This window comes from Heterodontus francisci, chromosome 16 (genome assembly GCF_036365525.1).
Source record: "Heterodontus francisci isolate sHetFra1 chromosome 16, sHetFra1.hap1, whole genome shotgun sequence".
Lineage (NCBI taxonomy): Eukaryota > Metazoa > Chordata > Chondrichthyes > Heterodontiformes > Heterodontidae > Heterodontus > Heterodontus francisci.
In genome coordinates this window covers 88,000,948-88,026,362 of record NC_090386.1, presented here as the reverse complement: position 1 = coordinate 88,026,362, position 25,415 = coordinate 88,000,948, and the positions used below count along the sequence as shown (strand labels likewise).

Sequence of the window (25,415 nt, the reverse complement as noted above, 5' to 3'; positions counted from 1 at the left end):
CCAACACATTTACATCCTTTCGTAAATAAGGAGACCAATACTCCACAGTACTCCAGATGTGGTCTCACCAATGTCCTGTGTAACTGAAGCATAACCTCCCTACTTTTGTATTCGAGTCCCCTCGCAATAAATGATAACATTCTATTAGCTTTCCTAATTACTTGCTGAACCTGTATACAAACCTTTTGCGATTCATACACAAGAACACCCACTTCTGAATCTCACAGCTCTGCAATCGCTCACTAGTTAGATAATATCTTCCTGCCAAAGTGGACAATTTCACACTTTCCCACATTATACTCCATTTGCCAGATCGTTGCCCACTCACATCCCCTTCTACATCCCTTTGTAGCCTCATGTCTTCTTCACAACTTAACTCCCTACCTATATTTGTGTCATCAGCAAATTAAGCAACCATATCTTCAGTCCCTTCATCCAAGTCATTGATATAAATTGTAAAAAGTTGAGGGCCCAGCACAGATCCCTGCGGCACATGACTCTTTACATCTTGCCAACCAGAAAAAGGCCCATTTATACCTACTCTCCATTTCCTGTTAGCTCGCCAATCTTCTATCCATGCCAATTTGTTACCCCCTACACCATGAGCTTTTATTTTCTGCAATAAGCTTTGATGTGGCACCTTATCAAATGCCTTCTGCAAATCTAAGTACAATACATCCACCGGCTCCCCTTGATACACAGCACATGTAACTCCCTCAAAGAATTCCAATAAATTGGTTAAACATTATTTCCCTTTCACAAAACCATGTTGACTCTGCCTGATTACCTTGAATTTTTCTAAGTGCCCTGCTATACCGTCTTTAATAATACCTTCTAATATTTTCCCTAAGACAGATGTTAAGCTAACTGGCCTGTAGTTTCCTGCTTTCTGTCTCCCTCCCTTTTTGAATAAAGGAGTTACATTTGCTATTTTCCAATCTAATGGAACCTTCCCCAAATCGCGGGAATTTTGGAAAATTAAAACAAGTCCACACTTATCCAAAAACAAGGTGTGAAAACACAGGTTAATAAGTCCTTCTTTGGGGATGTAGAAGTGCGAAACAGAAGGAAGGTGTTAGCAAAGTTTCCCACTTTCATAAAAACAGAACTCACCATGTTGAGGCTTCACTAGTATGAACAGGAAAAATATATTGATCTTAATTTTTCCATTATAAATTTCTATGCCCATATTTCTATTGGAAACTAACTGGATACTGCGAGCTGCAACTGAGGGATCAGCTTATCCTTCTGTTTTTACCTTCTCTGGAGCTGAGTGACATATGAACAAGATATTCAACAGCTTGAGAGGACCGATCCAATCCTTCAGGAACAAAGAAAGTTTACCGATACTTAGGTTTTCAGATTTGCATCAAATTGTTTGAATAAAATTAATGAATTGTATAATTTTTCAGCCACTAAAGTGTTAAGCAAAACACAGGCCACCAAAGATCCTGTTCAAATGTATTTGAACTACTGCCCCACTTCATTTCTACCTTCTAATTCAAGGGAATGTTGAAAAATATGTTCTTTGGTTCATAATATTTCTGTAATTCTTTATCAGTGTTAGATCAGAGTGGTTCATCAGCAAACTGCACAGCAGGAGTGTTGAGCAGTGGATTTCCGTAATCCTACAGAGCTCTAACTGGTGGGTAAAGCAAATAAAAAAATCTGCCAGGTTTCTCACTGCTGACTACCCAGCAAGTTTTGTTGGCAAGGGCAAATTTCTGTGGAGTGAACAGAAACAGACTTGGCCACATTGCTTTTCATGGTCAAATGTATCGCCATCCTATCAATACCTAGGCTCACACCCAATTAGCGGCCACTTGGGCAAGAGATTAGATGATCCTCAAAGAACGATGTCACCATGAGTCAGCTCTTCAGAGACCAATGTAGAAAAAAAGTGAAAATGCAGTTCTCTGGAGACAACACTTGCTACTCAGGTCCCTGTAAGGGACATTTTTGCACGAAATGACTGCTTTTCAGGTAACCTTCCAGCAGCGTTAAAGAACAAACAAGATAAAAATAGCAATTGACACCGAAAGGTTTGTATATACAGTGATCCACCGATTTGCTGTGCAATGACAGAAACAAGAGTAGAAACACACAAAATGTATGTGTGGGGAGGTGTGGTGGCATTGAGAACAGCTGTGAGACAAGTAGATATCACCAAAGGAAAGAACACTAAGCAGATGTGATGAAAAAGAATCAGGGATCTCTGGACCATGCAACAGTGTTGATAGAACATACAGTGCCTCTCAAATAGAAAAAAAAAATGTCCCAAGACAGTTCAAAGAAGCATAATTGGACAAAAAACTGGCATCAATCCAAAGGAGGGGACCAAAGGCGGCTAAAAGCTTGGTCTTTAAAAAAAGGGCCTTAATGTAATACTGTTAACCTAATTTCTATAACATGGTGACAATGATTTTTACATTTCTTGGAAAAATGAAGTCACAGACTCAATCTTTACAGCACAAAAGGTGGCCATTCAGCCCATCATGCCTGTGCCGTCTTTGAAAAAGCAATCCAATTTAGTTCCCCCCACCCCCCCAATTAGTTCTTAAAGTAAATGTCTAATTGCTTGTTCCTTTGGAATCTGCTCCCACCACCCTTTCAGATACTGTGTTCCAGATCTTAACATTCTGGAAAATAATACTCTTCGTTTCCTCGAGTTCTTTTGCCAAGTATTTTAAATCTCTGACCTCTAATTATGAAGCCACTTGCCAGAAGAAACATTTCTTCCCTCGCTCCCCACTTGCTCCATCAAAACTGCTCAATTTTGAGTGCCTGCATTTGGTCTCCCCATAACCTTCCCTGCTCAGTTTCTGCGTCTCACCACGTAACTCAAGCCCCTCAACCCTGATCACATCTTCAAGGCTGTAACATCCTTCATGAAGTGTGTTGCCCAGAATTGTAAACAATACTCCAGCTGAGGCCTAACCAGTGATTTATAATGACTTCCCTGTTTCAGTATTCAAAGCCATATTTACAAAGCCAAGTACCCATACAATTTGCTTAACTGCCCAAATGTAAAAAGTGGTCTTCCATTTAAATTTAGAAGCAAACTTTGTCAATTTTCTAAATCCTTTTCCTGAAGATACCGACTATTGCTGCAGTAGGATTTCACAGCTCCTTCTTCATATTAAGCTAGATGCCATTACAGCTAATATACTCACTAAACGGTGCACTTATGAAAGTTAAATAAGTCACTGGATAGAAATTGCAACTGGGAACCTCAGCGGATTTTTTTCACCTATCCAAGACATTGAGCCAACTTGAGCATCCCAGTTGATGCTTTGGCTGAGATCAGCCAACTTGGCAGACCTAGGACCTTCTGGAATGTATGGCTTAATGTTTTCTCAAGAAATAAGGCAAGTTTAACCACTCAAATGACTTTAGTCATCAAATGTACATCACTAAAAACTTAAGAATTTAATTTATTAAGTCAAAAAGTTATACAATTCCCTATTTTGAACCATTATTGAACAGCAAGAATACAAACTCTCACCAGGTTCCACATTTGAAATATAGCTACATAAAGACATCCTAATAAATAAATTTATTAAAATTAACCCAATGTTTAAAAAACATTTAAGGACTAATCTATTAAAACTTTCCCATCTAGTGCTTTCCATAATCTCAGGACATCAATATATTTCACTGCCCATGAATTACTTTTGAAAAGCTGGTACTGTGGTAATGTAGTGAAATGCAGCAGACAGCAAGGTCCTGAAAGAGCAGTGAGACAAATGACCAATTAAATGGTTTTAGTGATGCTGGTTGAGAGATAAATGCTGGCCATGACACCAGGAAAACTCCCTGGCTCTTCTTCAAATAGTGCTGCGAGATCTTGTACATGGGCAGCACAGTGGAGCAGTGGCTCCAGCGACCCAGGTTCGAATCTGGGTACTGCCTGCGCGGAGTTTGCAAGTTCTCCCTGTGACCGCATGGGTTTCCTCCAGGTGCTCCGGTTTCCTCCCACATGCCAAAGACTTGCGGGTTGATAGGTAAATTGGCCATTGTAAAAATTGCCCCTAGTGTAGGTAGGTGGTAGGAGAATTGAGGGAAGTGAGAGGGAAAAAATGGGATTAATGTAGGATTGGTATAAATGGGTGGTTGATGGTTGGCGCGGACTCATTGGGCCGAAGGGCCTGTTTCGGTGGTCAGACAGGGTCTCTCTCTACATCTCAGGCTCGCACTGAACCTTGAAAGGAGATGAGAGAGTTGCTCAAGTTACTAAACCGTACAGAAAGGGTATGATATAACATACCTGGAAGTTATGATCAAACAACAGGACAACGGGCCAAAGGCTCAAGATAGTGAACAGCAAATTTAGGAAAATCCCAGTTGTTCTTCATGAGAAGAACATTTAGAATGGACTTCCATGCAAGTTAGTGGAAGAAAAATCAGCCAGGTGGGTTTGGGACCGAAATTTTAAAAACTTTATTTTTTAATAAAGATAGTTGAACTAAATAACCGTCTTCATGTTCGAGGAATTAAAGCAAACCAAAGATATTCAGAAATTGGACGAAGAAAGAGACAAAGTTATTCAGAAGTCTTATAAAGTTTACTGCCACCTGTTCAGATAGGCCAACCAAGTTGGTAGCCAAGCCGAGCTTGAAATGTCAGTTCCACCACCAAATCTCTCAAAATAACCAGGATGCAAAAGCAGTGTGGAGACGCTGTATCTGAATCAAAGCAAACAATAAGATAATCTCTCAATTTAGCTAAAATCACTAACCACCTCTCTTTTTTAAAAAAAAAGAGAACCAAATGCAGCCAAACTATCCAGTTCCAGTTTTTTAAAACCATGACTAACACAGCGGCCTCCTTTACATAGGTTCCTGCTGTCCTGTAAACCTTTTACTGTGATTTCAGTGACTGTTCCAAAGCAAAAATATGCTCACCAAAAAAAAAAGACAGCATTCGTCAGCTGCCACAGTGCGGTTTGACAACCCAAAACAAGAACATGCCTTCTTGTTTTCCTTTGGCAAAAAGCAGTATTTTGCATTTCAGGTGTTTGCAATCGGACCAGAATAAGGTCGCCATCAGTCTGTGGCTATGTCTCTGGATTAATTAAACATGAAAGTGAAAAGCAGGTGCTCATTTGGCATGGCTGCTGGCTGATTCCCTGGGAACACAACAGTACAAAATTTCTCCTTGCAGCTGGCCCACTGAGTACTAATGATTGTCAATGCGAGGGAATTCTTTGTTGTTGTGCCGTTATTCTGGGGCAGTGGCCTTTCATATAAAGTCAGACCAGCTGTATAGGATATTAACTCTTTAAGGTTCACCCAGAGAATGATCTTTTCCTCAAAGGAACAACCACTTTTTAATAATTTCACTTTTTTTGTGGTACAGACTCAAGGATACAGTTCCAAAAGGCACCAAAATCTCACACAAGTGGTTTTCACTCACACAAAAAGCCATGACTATGTGTGGGGAGAATGACAACAGAAAACATTGGTGCTAAGCTGATATCTTCATTTGGTATCTGCATGGATACACTTCCAGTAGAGGGGCTGCTGTATAAAAATTGGAAATGGCATGTTTTTCTTCCAACTCCAAGCGTACTTAGACCATTTCCATCACGTCTACCGCATCAGCTAATTCTGCACAGATCAGGGAAAAGGCATGGGACCATTCTCGTTTCAATTCCCGAGCCTTGCAAATTTTTACTTTTGAGCGACTGGCATTATATTTTAATGCTCAACCAACCAGCATATTTGTAATTACAAAAATACACACACAATAATGCATGTAATTTGTTATTTTCCATTGCCTTCACCTTCCTCCCACACCCTGTATGTGAGCTCCTGCCAGGACACCCACTGAATGACCCAAGACATTGGACAACTTGCTGTGGGAGAAAAAAAAAAACTTGATGGATCAAATGATTGGGAAAGCAAAAGACACAAACTGATGCCGGGAGATATGTAAAAACTCAGACACTGTTACAGTACATTGGTATGACAGACTCAGTGGCACATCGCACCGTCATTGAAAAAGGAAGAAAAGTCTATAGCAAAGGCAAAAAAAAATGGTATTTTCTATTCAAAAGGAATCCCATCTCTATCTGAAAAGAAAAACGCACAAAAATATGGTACCTGGATTGAAGCATTAAACTCGTTGCCACACGGAGACCTGCCACTGATTTTGCTTCTTATAACTTCATACTGGCTTGAGAACTATTCAGGAGTCTAATCTCAGAAAAAGCATTATTGCAGAAAAACACTAGCGCTGGGCACAGTCTGTGGTAAGCTCTACAAGACAACAAATTTGATGGTATTTCAGTACAAGGAGGCTATATTTTTTAGAAACCATTATATGTTGAGAAAGACATACAAGCAAGCAATTTGAGTAGAGTACTCCTCTGCTTTGTTTGATCTCCAAAATGCTCGCTGAAGTATAACCATTTTAATCTTGGGAGGCTAGCATTTTACAAATATAACTTGTTCTCAATGTTTCAAGTGCCAGGTGTTCAGAAAACCCACTAGCAATCAATGAATGTTCTATACACACACACACACACACACTTGTTGTCATTTAATTTAATTTCTTTTAACAGCCTCACTCTGAGCTGGGATATAAATCATTCAAGAGCTAACTGGGTGGCACTTGATGTACATAAACAGGGTAATTCAGCTTGCTTTCAGTATGATTTTGCCCAGAAGCAGTAGCATTTCTAAACAGAAATGAAACAAATTCAATATGTTTCACTAAGTAGCAGCATTTCTCACCCCCACCCTTCATTCAATGCCCTCTCCCCATGGTCAACTGTTAGATAGATTTGTCAATCTGGCAAATACAAAGTCGACATCTTCTCAGTACCCTCCCATACCAACACACCTTGTTCATCCCACTTGCTATTGGAAAAGTTGAAAAAGAATTCAATGCTCAGTGGTGGGACAATCTCACTTTAATAGCTGAATACCTTAAGTCCTCTCAACAGAAACACATAGCCTGCTACCATTAATCAATGCTGCACCTCATCACTTCCTTTTGCCTCCCCCATCACCCCAATTGTCTTCCCCTAATTTAAATAGCATTGGCTAGGTACTCAATCCTGTGATTAAGAGGCATGTTACTAGCCTTTAGGCTACATCTCAAAAGGCAAGACCAAGAGTGAAACTATAGACAGAAGGAAACTGCAAGCACTCAAATGTTCCATTCATGACTAGGAAGCCACTAGAGGTTTTAAAATGTAGGCAGACATTTACTTAGCTGGGACCAGTACCACCCTACCTCCTTTCTTCTCCCCAGTTATGAAGGTTGCCGCTCATTATAGGCAAGGTGCTAGAGGGCTGCATTTTCCCATTGTATTGTACCCTCAGTGACCTATAATGGGTTCAGTAATCAACGTTTGGCTATTTGACAAGGGGGAGATCCCAGTTAGGCCTGATGCCATCTTCAACCAACGTACACATATGCACATTCCAGAAAGTGTCCTGAATAGGACCTAGAGTGGAGTCCCTGGAGTCTCCACCCAACCCCCAGAACTCAGTGGTTCCGAGGCTATTCCTGCCACCATGGTAAAAAAAAAACTAAAATTGGAATATGAAGCAGAAATTTTCCTGTTTTGTACAGTCCACACTTCAATAGCATATGGCCCACTGGACTGTCAGGAGTATCACTTGTTTTTAACTTATTCATTTTAAACTAACACAGAACTTTGTTCTATAGGCTTAATGCACTGCAGAATGCATTACTGAACCATACAAACCAGGAGTGCCCCACAGGTACCAACTAGAGTGGCAGAAAAATAGTACAACTGGCTTCAGATCCCTCAACCAAAGGAAACCCATCTGTCAAGGTTATTTTTAGTGTTTACGATACAGGGTTGTCTCAGAGGATACTCATTACAGGATAATCATGTAGCAAAGGCTCCACAAGTGAAGTGGTTTAAATGGACTTCATTATCACAACGGTCATGTCAAAATGTATTATTAAAGCCAGATAATTTACATGATAATGGATGCAAATTGTTTGCAAGCTTGTCGTGTTCAAAGGAAGTGAAGCAGGGAGTATGAAACTCAAATATACATCAAAACTCTGCAGGTGCACTGTTTAGAGGCTCATATCATTCTTCATGTAAATATTTCTGGTAAAATTCTAGATAGTCCACCACAAATGACAATGAAACACACTCAAGTGTATAGCTGAGCCCAAGGGAACAGAAATGAGCTTTCATTGGTACAGGACACATTTGTGCCTTATACGTTGACTAGTAACACCAAGATGCTGTGTCACACAGAAAGCTGTGTCAAATATTTTTGCAACAGAGCAATTCATAATTGCTCCAGAACTCAATTGTAGACATTTAATGTACACCTGACAATACACTCAGGACAAGCTAAATTCCTGATGTTCAGGCCACAATCAACAGCTACTACAGTTCAATCCTAATTCTTACCTGAACATTTCAGTAAGTTCTCCCTTCACCATAGCAACAATGACTGGGAACCCAATGCAGGCAGGTACCAGGTACAGTAGAGCAGGCTGGAAATTTAAAAAAAACAAAAAACAAACAAAAAAAACTTGATATCCTTTATACCCATAGTTTAAACCAAAATAGTAATATTTGGAAAATAAGTGCTCTTTAGTGTGTTTATTACAAAATGACAGTTGGGCTTGCACAAATATTTTCAGAGTGGATTCAATCACATTTCGCCAAGCAGCAGAAAACACAATCATATTCTACACCAATGGAAAACATTTCTTTTAAAATACAAATTGCACAGCATTTGTAAATGGTTGAGAGTTTATTCCTTGCTGTTGCTTCCTTTCTTCATGCAGTTTAAATAGTTTGAGTCAATAGTCAATATGGCGTTTCCACTCACCACTGAAGATTATCTGGGACAGAGAGCTTTAAAATCAGTTTTCACCAATAAATTCCTGAACACTTTCTGGTTGGTGAATTGGTAAAAATTGATTTTTCCATCCAACTGGGAGGAAAGAGTTTTCTCATTTAAGTTCAGAAATGTGCACCAAACTCAGGATGCACATTGAAAATCCTTGAGCAGGACTATAGCCATGTCGTTAACAAATATGTTTCATTGCAAGCAATGATCATATAATATTTAAAGCACACACTGTAAAATGAAACTTTAGCATATTTGTCAGACTTTAAAATAGCACACCACCATAACAACGTGAAACAAATAATTTTCAAAGACTAATTTTAGCAATCAACATTTTGTGGTGCACAGCCCATTCACAAATACCACAGATGAGTTTTACTTCTGAAATGGCTCAACAGGGTTATGAGATAGTGGAAACCTACACTACTTTTAGAACTACCATCATAGTCAATAAAAGTGGTTCTGAATAATCGTGGGTTGACCTTTAGCTCGATTGTGCCTAGTTAGTTTCCTGCCTGCTTTTGCAAAATATAGCAAAGTTTTCCTATAAACTTAACCTGCTTTTTGGACTGTTATTTTTGCTCCCTTCAATTTTCAAGCTAAAAATAAAAACTGAGAAAGACAAAAAGTACAGGTTCTTAAATAGGCAATAAAAATCGACTTCAAAAGGCCTTTAAGGACACAGTCAGAAAAAAAGAGTGGGAGTTGCAATCAAGTGGTTGGTTTGAAGGAAGCAATTTCAAGTGTTATCTACTGCCTTCACTCAGACCAGATATGGTGACATTACAAATAAAACAGAATGTTGAAAATACAGAGCAGGTTTTTCAGAATCTGTAAAGAGACTAGACCAAGACATTTCAGATGTGGGGGATGATGGCATTTGGACCCTTTAAATTGACCTTTTGGAAGATTTTCAAAGGAATCAGAATTTCTGGAAGATACATGTATTGACAACCTGAGACAGGTTACTAAAAGTGCTGAATTCAACATGGAGATACATGGGGGAGAAATAAATTTTCCTGGATCAGAATTGGCTCATGAAATTTCAGGGAGAAATTTTAATGAGGAAGGGGGTGAAAAACCAGAATCTTCTGTCTCTGTTTCTAAGGGACCAACATTTACTTTAGTTACTCTTCCTTGTTATACATCTACAAAAAGGGATGTTTATTACAATGCAAAAGTTAACAGGGCAGCTAAACTACTTCAGCAATTTACAACAGAATGTGCTTGGAAAGCAGGGTTCCCAGCAAAGGTCAGTGCCACATACACTGTATCCAGAATTACACAATTGGAAATTCTTTTTATTTACAAAATATGAATCCAAAGGGGAGTTCAGGTTATTGCAGCCTTTCACAATCTTTACACTTGCCATCTGATAAGGTTAGCCAGGATGATTGACAACTGGAGACAGTATAGTAGGTTTGAGATGGAAAATAAATCAGTAGTGGCATGTTGCCATAGGATATGTTTGTGATATTTCATGGAAGGACAATAAAGTCAAAGTAAATTTAATGAATCAGCAACTAAGACGACTATGAAGCATAACTCACCTGAGCGTGCTTGAAAGTGTGCATTACATAAATGGTAAGTCCAAGGCCAAAGACATAAGCGAGGAAGCTAGTGTAGAAGTATGTTCGGCTATTCTTCTTCAAACTAGGCCAGAAAGGGAGAGAAAAAAAAAAACCAGGTTGGCAACTGCTTACTATACTGCTCATTTTCAACGGTGACATTTTAATTTGTAAAGACGTGATTAAATCTGAATTTCAGTACAAGAATCTTATCAGCACAACTACTAAATAGCCCATAAGTACGAAATAAAGAATAAGTTAAATTGAAAACAACGACAGGCATTTTAATTTGTCATTTGTGCTACTCAATATTCCCCAGCATAATCCAGGGAAAGTAAATACAGCAGCTTGGCATTTAATCTACAACTACTCCCTTGAACAGTTTAGCACATTTCTCCAGCAGGCAGAGAGCCACAAAGACCTAGAAGATCCCCACATTTTATCCACAGTCACTGCCAAGTCAGTGCACCTTGGCTAGGATGACACTGCAATTGGCCTCAGTGTCCCAGATTTTGGACGGTTGGGTAGGGGAGGACGGAGAACAAGAATGTCTGGCGTTCCCAATCCTGGCTGCTAACCAGCAACTCTTGCTGCAAATGCGCAACATGTGGGAATAAGATTGTGATGCCCTTTTGCTCAACATTCACCATCTTATCTCACACATGAATAGTGAGGTAGCAGAAGGCACCATATTACAAAAAGGAATCAATACCTTCAGGAAAGGGATACAAGAAGGAGAGAAAGTTCTTCTCTTTCTGTGAATTATGAAAATAAAAATGTGCAAGTGAAACTAGTGTGCACAAAGAGGCCAACTGTACAGACAATGTAATCTCTATTTCGAACAGTCAAACCCACAGATCAAATAGCTAGACAATATAACATTTGAATATATATTTTAATTACACACACTTATACTTTCAGTTATGAAGCTGCAGGTTTGCAATTCTCACTTAAAACATTACTACCATTTGCAATTTCTATCTCCTTTAAGCTGCTGAAAGACATTTTGTTGAAGCTTTGGTCTTGCACTTATCAGGACAATTCACAAGAACACCAATGTAAGGGAAGCAAATTTATACTTATGTGAAGACAGTGCTGATTGGTAGAGGCATTGCCATGGAGAATGCACCAGTTTATGGTGACTGTCAGTTAACTGCCAAGCTTTGTTTTAAATTTAAACCAGGCAGCTAGACTCTGGTCAAGGCATTGCCCTGAGGCATCTTTACTACTTTTAGTGTACAGTAACTGATAGACTAGTACACTTTTATGAGGATTAATAAATCTAGTCTAATATTAATTTAATATAGGGCAGATATCTGCCCTTGTGCGCACAAGTGCAAGATTTTGGCCATATTCAATTCTGTTCATTCATGCTTTCAAGCAGCTTACCTCACATCAAAACGAAGCAGAAGAGCAATGAAGATGCCTAAAGGTTAGAAAACAACAGAATTAGATTTCCCTCCAATCAACATTGTAATGTGATTACAGTTAACTTCAACCTTGGAGGAACTTGACTTTGAAGAGTCACCAAAGACCCAATCAACACCATCAGTCTTGAATTATTTTAAAATTTAAAACATAATAACCGGAGAGAGACTTGGGTGTTAAAATGGGTTAAAGCAGAGTCCTATTACCCCCCAACACCTGCACTTGAATCCAGTTAGACATGTTATTTTGCTTTGGCTCCACGTCCTCTTACACATTTTCCCGGGGTACGGCTCCTTGGGTCTCAAAGCTTCTGCTACCTCTCCTAAGCAATTCTTCATGCATGAGCCAAGATGTCGAGGGTGTGCATTGCACTCAACTGCCGAGGACATTCCAACCAAGATCAATCCTGCCATCACCTGATGCTTCCCTGTCACTCTCTGCAGGGATCACTGGATAGCATCGAGAGAAGGAACACTGGATAATTTTCCCAGCCCCACACACTGGGAGAATGATCCTAACTATAGCACTACTATTGCTGCCTTGTTGGAATGAAAGTTGCTTTTATCTGGCTCATGCTGCCTGCAGAAAACAAGTTAATTACTGAGGAAGGACATTTGGCCCGTCTTAAGTAGTTCAACTAGATAGACCTTAAAGTCGCCCCTCGTTTAAGTAAATCCATGGTTTTGGCCTCCACTGTTCTACCTGGAAGTTTATTCCGCGAGTTGAAATTATATCATCTGAAAAACTTCCTAATTTAAACAATCATAGAGCACACAGATCATGGAGCCCATTATACCTGCGCCAGCTCTTTGAAAGAGTTATTTAATTAGTGCCTACTCTTACCCCACAGCCTTCCAAATTGTCCTCTTTCAGGTAGCTCCCCAATGTCCACCAACTCCCTAAAAATCTGAATATAACTTTTAATTGGTTCATTTAAAATTATTTATTACCATGTTTTTAGTCTAAGCTGGTTGGTTTTCAGTATACATTTATTTGGGATGCTTGTGGAACAATTTACTTTAGATCCCTCATTTCACCGAATATAGTCAGTTTAAACTTTATTAACATGGTCTTGGGTATTTGACTCCCAGTTCATGTTAAACTTGGATCATCATGTAGTGCCTGTTCACCAGACAATGCTGCAAGTTCTATTGTGTTCATTTTCTGGGTATTAATCAATACCACATCCAGATGAGCTTTACTGTACCTCCAAATAGACTCTGTGCTGGTCTCATTCAACCAGCAACAAACAAGAGATAAATTTGCAAAATTCATTGCTTTGCATTGACTGTACATGTTTAGGGGTGAGTTATGTGTAATAAGACTCCATTCTTAGCTACTTCAATACCACTTATAGAGTATAAACGTTACCCATTTTTCCTCTATGTGCAGCACTTTACACTTCTATACATGTAATTTCACCTGCCATTATTTCTCCCACTTACATATTTGGTCCAAACCATGCTGCCTCTTCAGTTTCTACTGCATCTTCACTTTGGTATCATCTGCAAATCTGATGACCCTGCATGGAGTTTCTGAAGCAGTCCATTTAAATAAATTAGAAACAATAGCAGTCCCAACATTAAGCCCCGAGGTACACCACTGCTTACTTCCCACCATATCTACCTCTAATGGAGTTCTCTATTTTTTAACCTTTCATCTAGTTTATCCTTCCCCTAGTTTTAGCTTAAATCCCCATAGCTTTGAGTTTAATTAATAGCCTTTAATGTGGAACTCTGTCAAAATCCTTTTAGAAGTGAAGGTACACCATGTAGGTCCATTAAAATGATGCTTCCTTGAAAATAGTGGAGGTTGGTCAGGTAGACTCTGCTATTTCTGGATCCATGTTGTTCATTAGGTTTTACCTAGATAATTCCCAAGTGCAACTGAAAATAACTTCCACTGAATCAAAGCAAGACTTAGGAGTCTGTAGTTGCCGTGTCTGTTTTGTTACCTTTTATCAATATGGGCAGTATGCTAACTGGTTTTCATCTACCGATATCACAACTGAGATTAACCATTCAACAAAGACTGAGAATAATTAACCTGGTAACTTTCATAACCTCATTGCAAAGTTCATGTACCCAATAAGTATTTTGCAACGCTAACCAAAAAAAACAAGTTTACTGAAAAAACATTTCTACATAAAAAACACATGAATATTTTTATTCTAATTAGTTATCTTTCACTGTTCCCACGGTGACTCAGCCTCAGTGTGCAAAAAACTCAATTCCCTGATAACGCTTTTATTGCAAAAATTATTTGATTGAAAACTGCATCTCTCAAACAGCAGTTTGTTTTTAGATCATTAGCATCTATACAGATTTGTAGATCACAGCACAACTAGAGGCAACATCTCTCCAGAAACAAATCAAGACAATGAATGAAAGAAGCGCAAGGTTAAACTCATTGTAGATCAAGACAGCCAATTACTGGATTTAATTAACCTAAATCCTTCAGTTCAATCACAAGAGGTTTTTGTGGCAGCAAGATGTCAAACACATGTGTAAATACATCATGATTGAAGTGTCACACTGTGGCGAAATCCATACTTGCAGCTTGTTTGCCCTAGATGGAACATACTCTCGCCCAACTGCATATAATCAAACCATTGATAAACAATTAAACAGACTGGCCGTAACAATCTGGAATGCAGTACCCAAGGGTGTGGTGGAACCAGATTTAATCGTGGCTTTCAGAAGAGAATTGGAGAAGCATCTGAAGAGAAAAAAAAAATTTGCAGGGCTGCAGGGAACAGCCAGGCAAGTGGAACTAACTAAATTGCTCCTGCAGAGCGCCAACACGGACCCAATAGGCTGAATGGCCTCCTGCCGTGCTGTTACCATTCTATGTTTCAATAGTGTTACACCTTTCTGCTTTTCACAGTTTTTGGAGCTGGAGTACACATCTCAGATGAAATCCAAGACTTGGTCATATTTCCATAGCTTTGAGGAACACAAAGGCACTAGATCATGAGCCTTTGGAAAACTGATCAAAGAAATGGCAGTGAATTTCTACATACTTTATTAAGCTCTGGTCTCACCCAACTTACCAAACACAATCCTGACAAGTGCAAACTCTCACCTGCTCTGTCCTTATCTCTGTGGGCTACTGGATCACTTGATATATGTGTTGCAATATCTACCACAGAATTACCTTAAGAGTCACTGATATCAGCAAAATTTCTAGGTTTCTGCCTTCTTGTGGGAAGAAGGTGCACCCTAGAATACAGATTAGCATGCCTCAAACAGAATTCAATTCAATAGGATTTGTTATGAATATTACCCATGTCTGTTGCCCTACCATTAGCTAGACCATGCAATGCAGAATTCACTCCCTCCCAGCCAACTAGCTCATTAAAAACTTATTCCTGTACAGCACACTCCAACCTTCACTTGGACAATCCTTTAGAACGGGGCTTGGCAAAACAAAAAAAAGAAATGTACAGCACAGAAATAGATCATTTCGCCCAACTGGTCCATGCTCCATAGGAACCTCCTCCAAACTCCTTTTCATCCAATCCTATCAACATAACTGTCTATTCCTTTCTCCCTCACGTACTTATCTAGTTTCCCCATAAATACATCTATGCTATTTGTTTTTAACAACTCTTGGGTAGCAAGTTCCACATTCTTATCACTTTCTGGGTAAAGAATTTTCTACCCCACCCACTGCACCGCACCACCCGTGAAAACATTTTCTCTACGTCTATCCTATTAAACTTCATGATCTTCTCCACCTCCATCAAGTCACCCCTCAGCTTTCATTTTTCTAGAAAAGGAGCCCCAGCCTGTTCAATCTTCCCTGATAGCTATAACCCCTTAATTCTCATGTCATCCTTTGCAATATTATGAAACAGGTCTAATAGACCATCTGGATACTCACATGCAGTGGCGCATCAGACTGGAGCTATTTTATACCCAGTGGTGCCAATATCTAGCAATGCAATACAATAAAAGCAAAATACTGCAGATGCTGGAAATCTGAAATTAAAACAAGAAATGCTGTAAATACTCAGCAGGTCTGGCAGCATCTGTGGAGAGTGAAGCAGAGTTAACATTTTCGGTCAATTCTGATGAAGGGTCACTGACCTGAAATGGTAACTCTGCCTCACTCTCCACAGATGCTGCCAGACCTGCTGAGTATTTACAGCACTTCTTGTTTTTACATCAAGCAATGCAAGACTGAACGCGGTCTCACACCTCTTCCTTGAATAATCTCCCAAGTCAGATTGGCAATTGGCTCCCGAGTTATATGGGACTTTGCCATTGTTGAACTTTGCAACATGAAAGTGGCAATGTAACGGTTTCCACGTGCGACTTGGAAGCTGCTGCAGAATTAAAAGATCATTCATGTTCATGCTTTAAAATAGAGAGCGGCACGACGCTGATTCTCTAGTCTTCCTGACCAATCAGTTCAGCTGGGACAATTAACTTCAAAAACACACTGGATTCCCTCATTGAAAGATCGTTCTCTTACCTGGAATGACAATATCCCCCAAGCCGAGCATTGCGAAGTTATTGGCTGCAAGCCCTTTCTCGAGAAGGTCTTGAGGAAAAACCACTAAAAAAAAAAGAGAAAACACACAAAATTCTCAAACAGCCTTTAGTTCAAGCATACACAACAGGAAAGAGAAGGGGGGTGAGGGAGATACAATTGGCCATGACATCTCAAAATAGAAAGAAAAAAGTCACACTTATATAGCACTTTTCATGACCTCCAGATGTCTCAAAGCACTTTACAGTCAATTAAGTACTTTTGAGGGTAGTCACTGTTGTAATATAGGAAACGTGGTAGTCAATTTGTGCACAGTAAGCTCCCACAAGCAGTAATGTGATAATGACCAGATAATCTGTGTTTTTGTGATGTTGATTGAGGAACAAACATTGGACAGGACACTGTGGATAACTCCCCTGCTCGGCTTTGGAATAGTGCCATGGGATCTTTTACATCCACTCTTTTACATCCAAGCCCTGGAGTGGGACTTGAGCACAGAACCTTGCAACTCAGAGGCAAGGGTGCTATCAACTGAGCCACAGCTGACACTGTGGGGGAAAAGTTTCCCCAATGGCTATTGAGTGACCCTGCTTGAAATGTACATGCAGAGATCGATGAATGTAGGATTACACGTCCAGATGATTCTCTCTTCCACCCCCACCAAACAAATAGCCTGCCAACAGTCACCGCTGAGATTTAACAGTGATGAAGAATTGCCACTTTAGATGAGTAAGTGGAAGGCTACTGGCGCCTGAGGATAGTACCCAAACCACAAGTCAGCATCTTTAGTTGAGCCAGTGAGAAATATGGTAGTATCTGGTGGGGGTGATGGAGGGGCAAGAAACTCAATTAAAAAGGAACAAATTTTCACCATGTGTTCTGTACATTCCTGCGCCAGACTGTATAAACACTAAGCAGCTGGGGTGTCCTGCAGCCTATACAGGAATGTTTACTTTTGTACATCTCATTCCAGTTCGTGCTGTGCACAGTGATACTGCCCAACCACAGGCCATCTGGAATCCAACCACCAGCCAGAGTAATAACATGCATTTTGCTGACAGTTTCTAATTCTGCTCTCTTGCAGCTGTATTGGTAAGCAGCAGGCTACCAGCTCAGCCAAACTGATCAAAAACAAAATCTGTTTATAAACTCATCTCCTTCATCGTTTTAGAGGAAGCAGGAGACAGGGATTTCTAATAAAGTCACTGTAAAGCCCTTAAGCTTAGAACCAGTTTATCATAATTATGTAAATATTTTAAAAGCTTGGAATATGCCCAAATTCAAAAAGTGAAACTTAAGTAGGTATGTAGAATCATTATGCATTCCTGCATACACCCCCACTGAGGAACCGTGGGGGATTAAGAACACAATAAAATTTCCTCCTGACCCAGGTATGAATTTAAACACATGTATTTAAGGGCTTATTACAGAAGTACATTTAGAAACCAAATTCTCATCCTGTCAATTCACTATATAGTCAGTCAATCGTTCACTTATCCCTTCCTTTTTTGCGAGGTAGGATGGCCTTGTATTTAATGAAAAATCTGTCAGAGAAATAAAGACATTCTTTTAATTCACAGTTGGACTCTCCAGGTAGAAAAAAAAATCATGTCTGTGTTGCAACAATCTGCCCTCTGTTTCAAAACACTGCAGAATGCATCAGTTAGGCCACCGCAGACTTCAAATGCAAGCTTAAATTGCCAGAGATGAAGACTCAAAGACTCATTGTATTTGATATAAACGGCATATCTACACACTTCAAACAAATAGGGAAAGTAATGTTCATGGACAATTAAAAAAACAGCAGTCCAATTAATCACAAGCACTAGAAATTTTCTTCTAACTTGTAGACATGGAAGATGCTTTAATTCTTCTTCTGCCATAAGTCACCCTCTCAACGAGACTATTACATTCACAAGTCATGGAGCATATACACGGGCCAAAATAAGAGGATTCACTGCCCAATTTGAGCTGCATTAGCAAGAGTTGTTCTTGTTGTGCTCTTACCAGCTGATTAAGTACAATAATCCAAGAGCGAGAAGTAGCTGCATCTACAACATTTTACACAATGAAATTTCTTTATTGTGCAAGGTTTTTTTTTTAAATTCACGGGATGAGGGTGTTGCTGGCTATGCCAGCATTTATTGCCTATCCCTAATTGCCTTGAGAAGGTGGTGGTGAGCCGCCTTCTTGAACCGCTGCAGTCCATGTGGGAGAGGTACACCCACAGTGCTGTTTGGAAGGGAGTTCTAGGACTTTGACCCAACGACAATGATGGAACTGTGATATAGTTCCAAGTCAGGATGGTGTGTAATTTGGAGAGGAACTTGCAGGTGGTGGTGTTCCCATGCAACTCCTGCCCTTGTCCTTCTAGGTGGTAGAGGTTGTGGGTTTGGAAGATGCTGTCGAAGGAGCATTGTTGCAGTGCATCTTGTAGATGGTACACACGGCTGCCACTGTGCGTCAGTGGGGGAGGGAGTGAATGTTTGTGGATGGGATGCCAATCAAGTGGGCTGCTTTGTCCTGGATGGTGTCGAGCTTCAAGTGTTGGTGCAGCTGCACCCATCCAGGCAAGTAGAGAGTATTCCATCACACTCCTGAATTTTGCATTGTAGATGGTGGACAGGCTTTGGGGAGTCAGGAGGCCAGTTACTCGTTACAGGATTCCTAACCTCTGACCTGCTCTTGTAGCCACAGTATTTATGTGGCTACTCCAGTTCAGTTTCTGGTCAATGGTAACCCCCAGGATGTTGATAGTGGGGGAATTCAGCAATCATAATGCCATTGAATGTCAAGGGGATTTGGTTAGATTCTCTCTTGTTTGAGATGGTCATTGCCTGGCACAAATGTTACTTGCTGCTTAACAGCCCAAGCCTGGATATTGTCCAGGTCTTGCTACATTAATTTCACCTATTTACTAATAATAGCTGCATTTTAGTCCCCACAAAATCACTCTCAAGTGTGGGCAAATACAATTAGTTTAGAAAAACCACAGTACGACAGTGCATGCAAATTTTAACATCTAGGAAGAAACTCAGTCAGAAAGTACGAAATTGAACCAAATTCTAGTATGACACAGCTCCCTCTACAGGATGTATGTTGTGCAGCTTAAATAATTTTGCTCTCCAAATCTAAGCAGGGGTACACCCTGAAACAATAAAAGGAAGCATAAATTATAGCAGTTGTGTGTTATCAATGATTGAGGAGTACTGGAAACAAACCTGACGTTATTCATCAATTCTATTAATCAAATGGTTACAAAAAATAATTGGTCTCTTTCTTGCCAGTGGTTGTTATGCTGTAATTATCTATTTGATTATGTCCTTTCTATTGGGCAACACCAGCACTAAATGTTTACTCTGAAGAAAGTCAAGTCAACATACAATGTACATATTTCTCAGAATGCCTGTACTATGCTAGAGTCTGCATACTTTTGACTTCAATTAATAGAACAAAATGCAAGTGTTCTTTTTGGTGGAGTAGGGTAGGGAAAAGAAGTGGTGGATGCAACATGGACGTCATTCTTTGCACCAAGATCATCCATGCCAAGCACCACCATCCTTTTAATTAGACTTTTTCATGGGATGTAGGCATCGCTGGCAAGGCCAGCATTTGTTGCCCATCCCTAATAGCCCTCGAGAAGGAGGTGGCGAGCTGCCTTCAACTGCTGCAGTCCATCTGGTGCAGGTACACCCACAGTGCTGTCAGGGACGGAGTTCCAGGATTTTGATCCAGCGACAGTGAAGGAACGGCGATATATTTCCAAGTCAGGATCGTGTGTGACTTGAAGGGGAATTTTCAGGTGGTGGTGCTCCCATGCATCGGCTGTCCTTGTTCTTCTGGGTGGAAGAGGTCACAGGAGCTGTCGAAGGAGGTTGGCGAGTTGCTGCAGTGATGGTACACACTGCTGTCACTGTACAGTGATGCAGGGAGTGCAGAAACAATTGTATTGGTGAGTTTAAATGATTTCTTTTTACTCTTCCATTCCTCATTTTCCAACCTTCTTTTACTGTCCTAAATAATTCTCCTTTCTTCATCTTCCCCCACCCCGGCCTTTGAAGTACTGACTACAATACCAGCACTACAAACACCACACCAGCTACAATTTAACTGTAATCATTGCGACTCAGTTACCCAATGAATAAGCTCAGGACTTATCAGGGGAGCTATCATTTAGAGCAACTCGCATCATACGCACCGCACTTGCCCAGAGCAGTTCTTGCTGCTGGGCTTCTGCAGCTGGAATATGCACAGCTTATTGGCTTTTCCTACCCCTAGGAAAATTTCCCTCCTGATGAATTGTTAAAACTCTGTCCCAACAACTAAAGTTTGAACTCCCACTGCATGTATAAAATTGAAATAGCTCTAGTTAAACATAACTACTAATTTCACTTTAAATGTTATACCCTCCTGTAAACAGAGGTTTCAGTACATGGGTACCTAGCGGGTACAGTAGCATAGTGGTTACATTACTGAACTAGTAGTCCAGAGGCCTGCGCTAATGACCCAGAGACAAGAGTTCAAACCTCACCACGGCAGTTGGGAATTTGAATTCCATTAATTAAATAGATCAGTAATGGTGACCATGTAATTACCAGACTGTCGTGAAAACATCGCATTCACTAATGTCTTTTTGGGCAAGAAATTTGCCATCCTGACCTGGTCCGGTCCAAATGCGACTCAGACCCAAAGCGAATGTCATTGACTCTTAAATGTCCTCAAATAGTCCAGCAAGCCACTCAGTTGTACCAAACAACTACAGTTTCAGCAGTTCAAAAATGTGGCTCCCCCCCACCACCTTAATGGGAAATTAGGAATGGGGAATAAATGCTGACCTGGCTAGCAAGGCCCATATCCCATGAATGAATAAAGACAAAAGACTGAGGGGACTCTCCATTGTACTGTGTTCCACTACCACTGTCCCATGATTCCCATGTGCTAAATGGGATCGATTCAGAACAGATCTAGCAGCTGAGGTGATGAGTAAATGAGGCACCATGGGCCAACAGCACCAAATCTGTAAACCTGGAAGGTCAGGCAACATCTGTGGAGAACAGCAGTTCTGATGAAAGGTCACAGACCTGAAACGTTAACTGTTTCTCTCTCCATAGATGCTGCCTGACCTGCTGAGTATTTCCAGCACTTTGTTTTTATTTCAGATTTCCAGCATCTGCAGTATTTTGCTTTTATTTTAGATCTGTCAACATCAAGGCCTGTCATATCCCTCACTTTAGCAATACCATCAAGCCAGGGGGTCAATGCTGGATTACTGAAGAGTGCAGAAGAGCATGCTAGGTGCAGCACTAGGCTAACTTAAGTACTAACCAAGTGAAGCTACAACTCAGGACTACATTCATGCTAAATAGCAGAAGCAGCTATAGACAGAGCCCAGCAATCCCACAACTCAAGGACAGATCAAAACTCTGCAGTCCTGTCACATTCAGTTCGTAAATGTTGGACAATTAAACAACTAATGGGAGGAGGACGTTCCATGAACATGCCCATCCTTAACGATGGCAGAACCCAGCATGTGAGAGAAAAAGACAAGGCTGTAGCGTTTGCAAACAACTTCAAACAGAAGTGCCAAGTGGATGATCCATCTCTGCCTCCTCCTAAAGGTTTTTCCACCATTACAGAAATCAGTCTTCAGACAATTTGGTTCACTCCGCGAGATAAAATTGAGCAGACTGGATACAGCCAAGGCTACGGTCCTTTACAACATCTCGGCACCTCTTGCCAAGCTATTCCAGTACAGCTACAACACTGGCATCCACCCGACAAAGTGGAAAATTGTCTAGTTATGTCTTGTCTGCTAAAAGCAAGGAGACTCCAATCCAGCCAATTACCCATCCCATGACGCTACTCTCAATCAGCAAAATGATGGAACGTGTCATTAATAATGCTATTGCATGGTATTTACTCACCAGTAACCTGCTCACTAATGCTCAGCTTGGATTCCACCAGGCCCAGTCAGCTCCAGGCCTCGTTACAGACTTTGTCCAAACATAGACAAAAAAAAAAAAGAGCTCAATTCCAGAGGTGAGCATGACTATCCTGGACATCAAGGCAGCATTTGATCGAATGTCATAAAGGAGCCCTAGTAAAATTGAAATTAATGGGAACTAGAAGGAAAAATGCTGTACTGGCTGGAGTCATACCTAGCACAAAAGGATGATGATTGTGGTTGTTGGAGGCCAATCATCTCAGCCCCAGGACATCGCTGTAGGAATTCCTCAAGGTAGTTTCCTAGGCCCAACCATCTTCAGCTATTTCATCAATGACCTGCCCTCCATAAGGTCAGAAGTGGGGTTGTTCGCCAATGTCTGCAGAGTGTTCAGTTCCATTCACAACTCCTCAGACACTGAAGCAGTCCATGTCACAAGGAGCAGGACTTGGGATAAGAGACAAGTAATATTCACACCACTTAAGTGCCAGACAATGATCATTGCCAATAAGAATCTAACCATCTCTCTGACATTCAACGATATCACCATCACTGAATCCCCCACCATCAACATGCTGGGGGTCACTGTAGACCCAGAACCTTTACTGGACAAGCCATAAACACTGTAGCTACAAGAGCAGGTCAGAGGCTAGGTACGTTGCTGCGAGTGACGCACCTTCCGACTCCCCAAAGCCTGCCCACCATCTTCAAGGCACAAGTCAGGCAACAAGACAGAATACACCCCACTTGCCTGGATGCAGCTTCAACAATCTTGACACTATCCAGGACAAAGTAGCCCATTTTACTGGCACCTCATCCACCTTGAACATTCACTCCCTCCACCACCAATGCACTGTGTACCATCTATAAGATGGACTGCAGCAACTCAAGGCTTCAACACAAGCTTCCAAACCCACACCCTTTACTGCCTAGAAGAACAGATGTATGGGACCATCACTGCAAGTACCAGTCCAATTCACATACTTTCAAGTCAGGATGCTGTATCTCCATTCCATCATTGCTGGCTCAAAATCCTGGAACTCCCTCGCTAGTGAAAGTACCTTCACTGTGCAGATTACAGTGGTTCAAAGCAGCAACTCACCACCATATTCAAGGGTAATTAGGGATGGGCAATAAATGCTGACCCTCCCAGCAACACACAGATCCCTTGAATGAATAAAAAAAAAAAAATCACTCAGAGCCATTCTTCATTTGTCAGTAGACTGATTCCTAGCAGACTATTACACTGCCAAAACTGATCATGTCCTCTTGAGACATCAAATAAGCACTTTCCAGACAGTGTTATTAGTTAGCAATCAGTGGGAGGGACTTTGCCTGATGTTTCTCCTTGCGTTGCCCTCCTAACGCTCACCAGCTGGGGACAACGAATCCACAGACATGAACAGCTAATTCAACATAGACTGAAGATTGAAACTAGCCTTAGTGGGCTTTATGCCTCTAATACAGGACATATTACTGCCTCACTATTCAATCCTTGTTTATCTCTTTCTGTCAAAAGGGGATGGGGGGTGGGATTCATCTAGCACTGTAGCATAAGACACCGTTGACAATGCAGAACTATCTCTGCACTTGAAATAATCACAGCCAGCCAGCAGGCTCATTATGCTGGATCATGAGCACTAGTATTTTGCAGGGTAATTCACTGCGCATTTGGCAAATACTCAATTGTGCTTAGCCCTCGTAGCTACATAGAAAAGGAATAAAAATTGGGAGCTCTCTCTTTCCGCTCTCAAAGCGGCACACAATTACTCGTTAAAATAAATAGACAGAAGTTTAACTGGTTTGTCATACATTTTAGCAGCTCCTTATATCAGACTTAAAAAGAAACAATGGAACCAGAAAATTAAGCATTCAGCTGCAGTTGTTATTTTGTACATTACTGTAGCCTCCATTGGTTAAGACTTGCTATCAGAAGTACTTACATTTAATTGGTGCTTCAAATGACCTGGCAACTGTTACCATGACATTTGTGCCAAACACCTATAAGGGAAGAATAAATGCTACATTAATATGGCATCCAGTTTAACAGAATTTAAACACAAAGAAACCCATGGACTGTTATTATAGCTTGCTGTTAACTTTCAATAGCCAATCATGTCAAAATGAGGGGAAGATACAATAACGTAAAAATGAACATTAAACATTTGGTAATATTCTGTTGGCACCTTTACTAGAAAAGTACATATTAGAAAAGGTAATACTAAAATAACACTGCTGACAAATTCAAAATCTTGCTTCAGCTATTCTTTACACAGCAGTTCTCTTCACTCCCGTAAGCAGTTTCAGCATCTTGTTCAAGGGTGTGCCCACATCTACCTGTACGATAGCATAACCCAAAGATGTAACAATAGCATCTCCTTTGTGATCTGACCTGGATATTTTTTTTCCCCCATATGACCACCCCACCACTTATTTACAGAATATTCTCCAAGGCAATCAAAGAAATCACTTGGTAACACAAGCCAATATGAATTGTTGTACTATTTACTCCAAGAGAAGTCTCACTTAATTCAATCAGTACAATTGTTCTTCCTGTTCTTCCTTCTCAAGGGCAATTAGGGATGGGCAATAAATGCTGGCCTAGCCAGTGACGCCCACATCCCAGAACGTATAAAAACAAACAACACAGATTATTACAGTGTAACGCTGCCCACATCAGTGGTTCACCTTGTACAACTACAACAGGACAGCTCGTCTCACCTCCTGCATGGACCTTTTGAGTCTGGCTAAAACTTGGCCTTGCAATATCCATTTAAAAAGCTGACCAAATTTGTAGCCTTCACTGGACCATTCTGAATGCCTTGGTCTCAGTCTCTATTTTTATCTCTGTTCAGAGCCAGAAAAGAAACAGGCCAGAAAACCCTGCCAAGCAACTGGGACCAGAGACTTCCTGACAGTGGGTGGAAGGTGTTTATAAAATAACTAGGCCAGCTAACAGATTGTTTTTTTGGTTACAGTCTGTAGGGAAAGTGAAAATTTTAATCTCCATCTCACTGGCTTGAATAAACAAGCATTGTTTTTATTTTAAAAAGTGCAATATTTCTTTTCCCAAAAACTTTGTGGAAAATTGGTTTTAAAAAAAAGTCTGGCAAGCACCTA

The 25,415-nt window shown here is 40.6% G+C and overlaps 1 protein-coding gene across 1 annotated transcript in view; it reads right to left on the bottom strand.

Moving 5' to 3' along the window:
- Window positions 1–25,415, bottom strand: part of hm13 (histocompatibility (minor) 13) — a 70,865-nt gene that overhangs the window by 25,742 nt on the left and 19,708 nt on the right. The window contains exons 7-11 of the mRNA XM_068048584.1: window positions 24,239–24,296; window positions 16,334–16,417; window positions 11,816–11,852; window positions 10,409–10,511; window positions 8,411–8,496 (exon numbers count right to left, since the gene is read on the bottom strand). Coding sequence (XP_067904685.1) covers window positions 8,411–8,496; window positions 10,409–10,511; window positions 11,816–11,852; window positions 16,334–16,417; window positions 24,239–24,296 — 368 coding nt within the window. The remainder of the gene's footprint in view (window positions 1–8,410; window positions 8,497–10,408; window positions 10,512–11,815; window positions 11,853–16,333; window positions 16,418–24,238; window positions 24,297–25,415) is intronic.